The 12,036-nt window shown below is 32.8% G+C and overlaps 1 protein-coding gene across 1 annotated transcript; it reads right to left on the bottom strand.

Annotated features, from left to right (window-relative positions):
* Positions 1-4,753: 4,753 nt before the first annotated feature.
* LOC130803339 (uncharacterized) lies at positions 4,754-11,684 on the bottom strand. Its single transcript, XM_057667550.1, has 5 exons — positions 11,179-11,684; positions 8,350-8,474; positions 7,494-7,808; positions 7,236-7,405; positions 4,754-6,576 (listed from the first exon to the last, which is right to left on the bottom strand). Exons 1-5 carry the CDS (start codon positions 11,464-11,466, stop codon positions 6,206-6,208), a joined length of 1,269 nt encoding a protein of 422 aa, XP_057523533.1. The 5' UTR covers positions 11,467-11,684; the 3' UTR covers positions 4,754-6,205.
* Between the last annotated feature and the right edge of the window lie 352 nt (positions 11,685-12,036).

Consider the following 12,036-nt stretch of genomic DNA (forward strand, 5'->3'; position numbering starts at 1 on the left):
TTGAGTAGAAAATAGAAATAGATAGATTCACCTAAATTTTTTTAGGAAATGAGAATCGTGAAATGATTGAGGGTATAGGGATGGCAAGCAGATAATATTATACCGATTTTACACCATATCCGTTTCAGTTGACACGGATATGAATAAGGTTTTGGTAGAGTAGATGAATGACTATGGATATGAAAAGTCCTACCCATCATAGGTATGGGGTAAGTGGTGGGTATGAAGTCTTACCCATCTCATAACCACCCGTCCAGTTCCATACCCACCCACCACTTCCAATATCCACTTGTCTCGTCCTAGTCCGTCCTATATAATTACAATATACTAATTTATCAGGTTTGTATATTATTACCTCATATTCAACCTATTAATCAAATTTAGTTTTTTTACACTTTTCGAGGCAACATTTTAACACTTAATATCTCTAATTGTTCTTAATTAAAAATTATAAAAAGTTGATATTAATAAATCTTGTAATGAAAACGAATCGAACAAGATCACAAATGACTATATTTTAATTTAAAGATTAAGAATAAAATACAAATTAAGAGTGATAAGTAAATAGTGACAAAAATTATATGAGGCTAATTGATAGAATAGGAAGGAATATTATTTAGGGAAATTTCACATGGTAGCATCCAACTTTCATGAAACGTCAGTGGTAGCACTTTCATAAAAATTTTCCACATGGTAGCATCCACTTTATGCAATGTTCAACTGTCGTAGCATTTTTCGTTAAATTCTTATCAATTTCCGTTTAATTCACCATTTTGTAAGATTTTTCCACATGGTAGCATCCAGTTTATGCTCTCAAATTTTTAATTCACTATTTTAACGTTTTATTCACCATTTAAATGTATTAGTGCTCTAACAAAGGGTAAAAGGATGACTTCTAAGCCATCATCTTCAAAACCATTTTGAATGTAGTTTTGATTTTTAATATATATTAGTGCTTGAAATGCATTTGAGAGCGTTGATGATTAAAAACGTGAATTAAACGTTAAATGGTGAATTAAACATTTAAAAGCATAAACTGGATGCTACATTGTGGAAAAATCTTACAAAATAGTGAATTAAACGGAAATCGACAAGAATTTAACGGAAAATGTTACAGCAGTTAGATAGTGCATAAACTAGATGCTACCATGTGGAATATTCTTACAAAAGTGCTACCACTAGCGTTTCATGAAAGTTGAATTCTACCATATAAAATTTCCTTATTATTTAAAACTATTGACAAAAATACCCTTTCAATACCCACGCGTTCCGCCCTAGTCCACCCTATATAATTACTTTGTACTTCACTTCCTTCGTTCTAAATTACTTGTAACACTTTTTATTTTTGGATGTTTCATATTATTTACTACATTACCTCTTTTGGCAAAAACAATCTATAAAATTCTTTACTTTACCCCTACTTTATTCCTACCCCACAAATCATCATCAACTATACCTTATTACTATAATTACTTAATTTACCCTCTACCAACTACTAGGGATGAAAGTTATTCGAATAAAAATCACAAACCAAACCAAATCAAACCAATCCAAACCGAATAAGAAATATGGGGACTTCTAATAAATTGGTTTGATTTTGGATAGGAATTTTCAAAATCGAAATATTTTGGTTTAGATTAAGTTTAAGCATACTAAAAACCGAAAAGCAAAATTCTAAATCTAATTAAAATGGAAGCTCACTTTTTAAATTGAGTCAAATTACTTGTTGAGTGAATCTTGTACAACTTAACGTGCAAATAGAAGATTTTAATTGGCGATATAGTAACAAAAAGGACGTACGCAATCGTATAACAATAATAAACGTTAATTCATTAATAAAAATTTTATTTTGTCAATCCCATTTTTGCAACTATTATTTAAATATTTTTGATTTACAATCTGAGGAATCTAATTCGATTTGAAAATTAGATTTGCTTTTAGTTGAAAATTTGGTTTTGATTAGTCTAAAAAAGTCTAAACCATATTAATTTGGTTTGGTTCGATTTGGATTGTGGTCCAATTTAGTTTGGTTTGGATTGAAAATTACAAAAAAAATTTTGATTTGATTTGATTTTAAGAGAAAACCAAACTGCAAACTGAACTTTCACTCCTACCAACTACCTACTTTTAATAACTCATTGATTTTTGGGATATTATCAATGGTACCCTTGTATTATAGCAATTTATCAATGGTACCCACGTTAATTCCAATGGTACCCCCCCAACTATATGCTAATTACAACCGTGACACTATTATACGTTTTTCCATTAAATGACCGTTAAATCTTGAATTCGACCTCAGCATGGTTAGTTTCTTCTTCTTCCCTTTTCCCTCTCCTCTTCCTGCTCTCCATCCATGGTTGCTTCATCTCAGGTGGGATTTCACCATAAAACGAGTTGTTCAAGAGCTTGAGAATGGCAAAAATACTCAATTTACCAATCCAAAATGGTATAACTCCACTCATTTTGTTGCTCGACAACAAAATCCAGTTCATCAAATTGAAAGTAAGAATATAAGGCATCATATTCCAACATTCAACAACACTTTCATAAAAGTGCAAGGCCTTCTCAAACTGACCCACTTGAACACTAACATTCAAAATCGAGTGAAACGATCGAATAGTCGGTTTACAATTGAATTCATCATCCATTCGATTAAACAAGTCAATGGCTTTCTCATGCAAAAAATGCTTTTCCATAAACTTTAAACACTAAAATGAAATCTTTTTCTCTAAAAATCTTTTTCTTACCAATTGGTAAGAACCCATTTTCTTGGATGAATTGAAAATACCCACCAAGATGAACAGAAAGAGTAATTCACCAACTTACTTGAAATAGTAAACAATATGGTATTGGGGTTTTTTGAGATGAACCCAGTAATGGGCATTACTAGAAAAATTCAATCTTTGAAATTCAACACCTTTTTACCCTTTTCACCAAAAATTACACAGATGATGAGAGAAATGCATGGATTTATAGGTTAGTAATCAACAGTTAACAACCTTTCGCAAAAGAATAATTTTCTAGATCAAAAATGGAGGATTCAATACTACAATCTGCCGAAAAAGAATAGTAGATTATGATGTGCTCAAAATTAATACTAAATTTGCGGCCATCATTTTTGTTTGTTGGGAAGAAGTTTGTTCGCTCTTTTCTGCATATTCGGGTTGATTATTATTGCGCTTGAGATGAAGCAGCCATGGAAGGAGAGCAAGAAGAGGAAAGGGAAAAGGGATGAAGAAGAAACTAACCAGGATAGGTCAAATTCAAGATTTAACGGGCGTTTAACGGACTAAAGTACAATAGTGTCACAGTTGTAATTGGCATATAGTTGGGGGGGTACAATTGAAATTAACGTGAGTACCATTGATAAATTGCTATAATACAGGGATACCATTGATAATATCCCTTGATTTTTTCCCAAATAGCATAATTGAATTCAAGCAGTTAAAATTCCCAACCACTTTATATTTTATGACCCTAGATATTGCCTTAAAGTTATTCCTCACCGTTGAATTCTCTCCCTCATAAAACCCTAAATCAATAACTCCATTCTTACTTCATTAACTCCCTCAAAACGCCTCAATTCTCCCTCATCATCATTTCTCTCTTACTTCATAAACCCTAAATTTGATTATATCTAATTGTAAGAAATGAATAATTATAAATGAATAATTATATCTAATTGTTCAAAGTGTTTTAGAAACACAAGGTGCGACGAAGGGCCGTGAGTCGCAACGCTTTAGGGTCGCAAGGTGCCACATGCTTCTGTTTTGTGGGGATTAACTCATTGAATCAAATTTTATTATGATACTTTATGTTGCAACGTCAACGAGTGTTTCTTCATATTATAACTAATTAATAGGCAATTACAATGATAAAATAATATGATGTGTAACTTGCAATTTATTTTATAAGTATGAGGCTTGCTTGACATTTAGAAAATAAACATTACTTAGAATAATCTAACGTTTTCATGATTTTGCTATAATAATCTCATATATTGATTAACCATGAATAATCTCATCTTAGGGGTGTTTGCCTAGTGTAAACTCGCATAACCGGATGACCTGCTATAGTAGGTAAATTACCAAAAAAGTGATCTGAAAATTAATGTAAAATTAGAGAATAATTTTGAAAATTTACATAAAAATTTTTGAATAATAAAAAAATTTGAAAATTTTTTAAATATTTTTTTACATTTTTTCGACATTTTATATTAATTTCTCTTTTTTTTAAAAAAAATTTACTATAGCAAGTCATTCAATAACCATATTTACTCTAAGCACATACTCCTCAAGTTAAGATTATTCATGATTAATCAATAGGTGAGATTATTTTAGGAAAATCAAAAAAATGTATCATTATAGGTAAATTTTCCAAAAATATATTCTCTGAATTTAAGAAATCTCTTCTTGTCTTTCTTTAATACTTGAACTTATAAATAACTTTTTAAACTCGTTATATAATTTTAATTTTAATTATCTTTTACAAGCACATGATCATTTGGATTAATAGGAGACACTATAAGATATATAAGTCACATGATTATTATCTTTTAAGTCACATGATCATTATCTTTTACACAAAGGCATCTAAAATATGTCTTGTAATTTGTAGTGTATTTTTGTTGTATTATATTTTAATAGGAGACACTATAAGATATATAAGTTGCATCAATTTTCAAATTCATTTAAGGTTAATAGGAAGATAACATTTTTACTTTAAATATATGAATTTGTAAACTTGTCCGGGGACTAAGGTTAAAGTCTTCCTATATGATGTTGGATATTTAGTGTATATTAATTTTTAAAATATATTAAAAATACAAGGTCCAAAAGGGATTCAAAAGGGAAGGACAAAAGGCAAAATAGGAAACCGAGTCAATAGGAAAAGTCGACTCGGCTATCATGTGGGTTGGTACCACAGCCGACTCGACTTTAGGTGCAGACCAAGTTCTGTTTTGTCTTTTCGTCTTCTTTAAACAATGGGCATTAGATTCCTTTTTGTTCAACTGTGATTCTGAAGTTATAAGGGTGTTAATAACTCAGAATAATGCTCATGAATACCACAATCGACATGGTATTGATGTATGATCATTAAGCTTGATCATCAATGGTAATTAGCATCCCTTGACTCTTGGGTATACTATAACTATTATAAATAGAGAGTCTTGGGTGAAGGATGCACATACCAATTTTTCGAATTCTATGTTATCCTTGATTTCTCTTTTACTTGTGATTTTCAAAAAGAGTTATGAATTTTTTTGTCAAACTTTCAAGTTTATAATTCATTTATACATTTTGTTATTAAGCGGTATACTTTAAGGGTATATTGTGTTGTTTGTATCTCGTTGTGAATTTCCAAGTTCAAATCCAAGTACCTTTGTGGGGAGAATATCACAAAAGGAAAGTAATTACATGCCTACAACAAGTATTAAGTTTCCGGGCAACAGTTTTCGTTGCACAAGTATTTTCAAGTTTTCATTAGTGTTATTGTGTAGTTTGCTTTTAGCCATCAACAAAGTGTTAATACAAATTCCTCATAATTGTAATTTATATTTTATTATTATTATTGTAATATATGTTTGGATAATAAATTAGAAAAAAAAAAGAAGGGAAGGGGTAGGGAAAAGATAGGATGGGTAAGGAAGGGAGAGATAATTGAGGGAGAGTGCACCTTATTTATTTAGAAGGAAAATGAATATTTTCCCTCTAAATACTTCCACTTTAAGAGAGATTATACTCTTAACAAAATTTGTTTGTGTTTTCTTTCAAACTCATCTCCTCTAAATCCGATCCAAACAAGTAATTTTCATCTTATCAAATCTCTTTCCTTTTTTTCCCTCTATTTATCTCTATCCAAATATGAATGACAACTGTAAATTGTTAAAGAAGAGCTCCTTAAAAAAATAACTCTACAAGGGTCAAGGAACATCAATTACTTCTATCACTACTTGTAACCGAAACACAATAAAATGCTATCTTTTGAAATTCAAATTCAATCATCTACCAAACCAAATTAGATCAAATTTTGATACTCATTGGGAGAAGCATATTTCCTATAGGCATCACTGTGCAAAAAAATGTGCAGTGATACTCAAATCTAAATCTGGCAAAAAAAAAATAAATAGATAAAGTAAGGATACCTTATTCTTGAAACAAATTTAGAACCCCCTACCCCAAGAAAAGTGAAAGTTTTCCTGTCAGCTTATTGCAATATCAGGAAGCTTTGAAATGGTGGCCTGGAAATCTGCATGCTGCATCTCTTCCCTTGACAGCCATGAGCGTAAACAACTGTTTATAATATCCTTTTCGGAGTTACTGGTAGTAATACTTTTCGTTGCAAACCTCGTGATATGCTTTAGATTCAGCTCACTAGAGTCTTCAAGATATAGCACCAAATTATTTTTAATGGCATCACACCAAATTGGTCGAGCTATCTTCAAGAAATCATGTGCAGCCAGCACAGGAAGGCCAACACTTCCAAGATCAGATTCTGCACGCCCACCTCTTCCGTGATAATCTGAGCCTCCGAGCTTTAGGAGGCCATAAGCGTCAGCAAGGTCACTGTACACTGTTGCCAGAAAGAAAAACAAACAGTTTGAATACTAAAACTGTGTAAAATCTCAGGAAGATAACATTTTATCATGGAGAAATTTAGCTAGTTCAGATGATGAAATTTAAAAGTTAGTTCGTTTTAAGTCTCCAAAGTCCGGCCTCCATCCAAAACCAGTGTCACCTCATTCTCTAATCATCCCGCGAATCGTGAATCGAAAAAAGCAAATTAAGTCGGTTTTAGGCTATTTTAAAACCATTTCGAGTGAATCACGAATTGAATAGGCAAACTTACTATCGAATCATGTCTTACGGTGCAAAACACATCACTAAGATGCTATGACAGTATTTATAGAAGTCAGTCAAGCAAAAACTGCTTGTCTTAGACCTAGATGTTACACTATTACTGTGAACGATTTTCAAAGTCATAAAAATAAAACAGATACAAATATTTATGGGGTTTTTCCGTCAACAGACTGGCTATCACATACAAGACCAAGAAAAACGGCCAGTGTCATAGAGCAATGGTTCAAGCATATTAAACGCTACTGAAAAATGATTTTCCAAATCCACAGCACATCAGAAAAGTTCGATGTACACATGGTGATGTGTATATAGAAATTCAGAGTCAGCTGTGACGGACAGGGGCAGTACAGAGAATGCTTGAGCAACACATACCTGCAAGTTTTCCGTCACTTCTATAAACTTCTATCCCATGAAGACCTGCCGCTTTTAAACTCTTGACTACTGGATTGGGATTTTTCAGTGCCCACGGATGTGCCAAGACAGCTATGCCTCCAGTTTTACATACCATTTGCACAGCTTCTTCAGCAGAAGGCTCGCTTCCTCTGCACCCAAAACAAGCAGATACTTATTGTTGTCCATTTAAAAAATTCAACATTTGGTAGTTGATAGTATTGTTGAAAACATAATTACTTAGAATATGCAGGTCCGCCATCATAAAGATATCGATCAAAGGCTTGCTTAAGATCCTCAACATGGCCAGCTTCCAACAAAGCACGGGCAACATGCAGTCTACCAGGAGCAACTCCACTGCCTGCAATTCTTATGACATTTTCCCATTTAATGGGCTTCTTGAGTTTGTTAAGTTTTGAGAGCATACTTTTTGCACGAACATAACGTCCTTCCCTTATGTTCCTCAAAAATTGGTCAAATTCTTCAAATCTTGCGGGTCCACAGCTGCTATAATACGCAAGAATGTGAACTGGTTCTTCTGACTCGGAATCATCTCTGTTCATCAATTCAGAGTACCACTGTCATGTTTCTATCTCATAAGTTCATCTGCTTACCTTATCATCATCGTACCGACATTGTTCTCATCATTATAAATAATGTAATAAGGAGTAATAGTTATTTCTCATGTGTTTACTGACAAGCAAATAGTTTGCGCCTTCTAAATTTTAAAACCATACTTGATGGCTATGCTCCTCGTGAAAAGGGTTACATGATTTTCAGATCTCTATTTCATTCCAAAACCCAATGCCATAAGTGGCTCCCACATAGATAGGGGGGTTAGATGCACAAACTTACTCTTCTAATAACCAAAAGGTTGTTTCTTCCGCAGCTTCACACAAATAAGAAGAGCATATGATTTAATGAGTCATTTTACTATAGTCCAACAAAAAACGAAACCAAAGAACTAAAATCTTTGGCTTCCATAAATGAAAGATTCCCTTTTAAAAGAATGATTGCATAAGTAGTGGCTTGATTACTAAAATGCTTATAAAGAATCATAAAGTGGCATTAGTAAATCAAAAGGTGAAATGCTTGCCTTGTTGCAAAAACAGAACTGATCTCAACGCCAGGAATAATCTTGATGCCAAATCTGTAAGCAGCCTCTAGAGCCTCAGGGATACCCGACACTGTATCATGATCAGTAAGAGCAAGAACTTTCACCTGTTCTGAAGACGTTACAGCAATATAAATCACACATCTTATCAACATTTTCTCAAGCTTGGACAAACATAGGAATGCCTAATCTGATAGTATGGAACATCTAAATTATCAAACATTACAAGCTAATGCTTCCCCTAGACACATCTCCAGAACATCATGCAAACTATGGAGTTAGATATGAGGAAAACCATGATAACTTTCTTCGATCCATCCTTACTTAACACGCAATAAAAGTACGAGAAGTTGTAGATATACTCATAACTGATTCCAGAGATAAATTCATCACTATTTACTTCACTAACTCATATACTGCTCAACCACAGGTCATTAGTATAAGTAGCCTGCTTTCTCACAAGCAAATGATTACACAATTCTAAGAGTCAATATTATTAAGGAAAAGTTACTGAGAATAATACAAATTTTTCTAATTTCCCTACAATGATATCAACTTTTGTTTATCTATTAATTTACCTTTATTTTTTAGTCAAATAATATACTATAAACTTTATGTTATCCACTATAAACTTTAAGTTAGTATTATTCTAGGCATCCATCCCCACAGTGGTATTATTCAAGGTTAATCAAAAGTTGGTATTATTGGAGGGAAATCAGTGAAAGTTTGTATTATTCACGGTAATTTTTCCTATTATTAAAAAACTATCTCCCTCCAATTTGGAGAAATTTCTGCCTTGCATAGGACTAGAGTTGTTCATATGCAACCCGACCCGAAACCCAAAAGTTATAAGACCTGAAAATGCGTTTCTATTTGAGAAAATGGAAAAACCGAACCCGAACTGCGACCGACTTTTATAACCGACATACAAACATTAACCGAGATTACCCGAACCTAATAGTGATCGAACCAAGTTATATCTGACCCGTATCATGCTCGAAACCAAACTCAACCCGGCTATATCCGACTTAACCCAAACCAATTTTAATCAAACTGCTGTAAATCCGAAACAATTTCTAACATAGAAGTGTGATCAACTCATATTCAATCATCTTATCAGTTAATCTAATAAAGTGATAGATATTTTCATAAATTAAATTTAAAAAATACATGGTTTTATATATTTAGTGTTAATAATAAATGGTCAATCAAATTAGATGAAAAATAATAGAACTTTAATTTTAATTTACAGTCAACCAAGTAAAAGTAACAAAGTAATAATCACTAATTGATTTGCATTTTAACTATTTCCCTTAAGTTAAGAGAATCTTGTCATGAATTAAAAAATGACTAGCAACTTAATGTGACATTGACTCGATCGATAGTAATTAGTAACTCATAGTCGAATACTACTTGAAAAAAATATCCAGACCCAATTTGTACCCGACAAAACCGAACCAATTTTTAACCGATAACAACCCGAGACCGATCGACACTTGACTCGAACTTAAACCGACACCGAACCGAAGCAAACCCCATAGGTCGAATAAGTGATCTTCAACCGAATCGTGACTAATCGACCCAATCTGAGTGTGACCAGCATCCGACATGTAACCGATCCGAAATTCAACCCAACCGAATGACACCCGTCCGAAACCGACCCGATCACCCCAAATGAACACCTCTACATAGGATAACTTATAGTGAGTCCAAACTATTTTCTAATAGTACTATTAGTTATCAACAGTAACAAGCTTTTCACAAATCATGATTACTAAGTGTAACATAACTCACCCATACCGGGCCAGATGGGTCTTCAAGTCAATTTGGAAAGGGATTCTCCCTGCAATTCCCGTCCTTGCATTTTTCTCCTCTCCCTTTTTAGTATCTAAATGAGGAAATTGCCCTCCATCCGTTTCTATTCCATTTCTTTCCCTCCATTTTCTTTCATTCACACATAGCATAAAATAAAAAGGATGATGATCTACAGAATAGTTTGAGAAAAGGAAACATCAATCAGTACATAGTTCTAATTTAGAGCTTGCATCTGTCACTCACACAAATACAACCTATGCACATACTTTCTAACTTCAACTACACAGACCATTGCTGCACCCTGCGTCACTCAGATTGCTACACTACACCTAGTGGCGGATCTAGTATGATGTCACTGACGTCAGATGACATCATTTAAATCCAAAATAAAATCAAATATTACATGTAAATATACCCTAGATGAGTTGGCTAGTGTATTACCTTCCAAATATGGTATCAAAACCCATTAAGCGCGTTTTATTGACATCACTCATTTTTTTTCCGGATCCGCCTTTGAGTATGCACCTTAAAAGGTCTTACATCCATTTGCTTAGAGTAGCAATCTATTAGAGTTGGAATTTCTCCTATAGTCCTATTTCACAATTTCAAGTATACATAAATACTATCAACGTGTATATTCCTATTTCCTAACTTCAAGGAGTATGATATGAAACCACTGAATTGATGACTGTTTGCAGAAAAGGAGTTTGCAAATATAGCAATAGACAGTTAAAACTGACATAGAAGAATAACTAATTGCCATTCAAAACACTGTTCTTGATCCTTTTTTAAGCTTTTAATTTTTATGTCAGTAACATTCAGTCAACGAACTAGACAATCAAACCAATTAGAAGAATAAATTTTCATTGCTAACAACACAATCAAGAGCAATACCCATCAAAAAGACTATTTCAACAGCTCAATTGAAAATTGAAAATCACAAAACAACAAAAAAGCATAATTAAAACGATGAAAAATCAAAAGAAAAAAGCTGACCCCATTTTGATGAGCTTTTTCAACAAGAGCAGAAGGGGTCAAAAACCCATCACTACAAATTGAATGGGAATGCAATTCAAACACAACTTTCTCAGAAAAAGTAGCTCTACACATCATTTCAGGTAAAAAGTCGTCATCTATTTGGTTAACTTCATCAGAAGAAGAATGTTTAGCCAAATTAACCCATTCATTAACAGATTTTAAAGCTAAAGTTTGTTCGGCAGTCATTCTTCTTTTTGCACCTCCTCTCTTCTTCCTCCTTCTCTTATCTTTGTTACCTTCACCCATAATCAAAGAAGTATATATGGAATATAGAGAAGAAAAGAAATGGGGTTTTCAGGAACAGTGGTTTTAAGCGGCAAAGAAGAAAAATTTAGGTCTGTAGAAGTATAGAATACGTACTTGATAGATGGTACTGATTTCTGAATTTATGGATTGCGCAGATGGAGAGGCCCCCTCTTGTGATGTGTCGGCTTTCAGATTTATTTCTTTACCTCGGGGTCAATAAACGGAGTATAATGTTACTTTCTCTCCTTCAAAATATTTGTACGATTTATATAGTTAGTAATACTAAATAGTCATTATAAAAATATTTATAGTGTAAAATTTTATTAAAAGTTTTATATCATTTTTATGGTAATGAAATATTAATCATAAAAAAAAAATTGTTTATAAATTTTCATTACAACTTAATACTACCTTTCTCAATGGTAATGCATTAGAATGACTTTTATGAAGAAAATAAAATAATTGAATTTAAACAAGCATAGTCACAAAGGTAGCCAAAATGATTTTTCAATCAAAATTACACTAGTTTTTATTCTCTTTACCATTATTTAATACCACTTGTCAAACGGG

This window comes from Amaranthus tricolor, chromosome 2 (assembly GCF_026212465.1).
Source record: "Amaranthus tricolor cultivar Red isolate AtriRed21 chromosome 2, ASM2621246v1, whole genome shotgun sequence".
Taxonomy (NCBI): Eukaryota; Viridiplantae; Streptophyta; class Magnoliopsida; order Caryophyllales; family Amaranthaceae; genus Amaranthus; species Amaranthus tricolor.

What these genes read in the sequence shown, in the direction of transcription:
- LOC130803339 (XM_057667550.1), bottom strand. Translation starts at nt 11,466, where the DNA reads ATGGGTGAAGGTAACAAAGATAAGAGAAGGAGGAAGAAGAGAGGAGGT. An exon ending in AGTTCTGTTTTTGCAACAAG is followed by an intron (nt 7,809 to 8,349) that starts GCAAGCATTTCA and finishes ATTGATGAACAG; the next exon opens with AGATGATTCCGAGTCAGAAG. An exon ending in AAGTGACGGAAAACTTGCAG is followed by an intron (nt 6,577 to 7,235) that starts GTATGTGTTGCT and finishes TTCTGGCAACAG; the next exon opens with TGTACAGTGACCTTGCTGAC.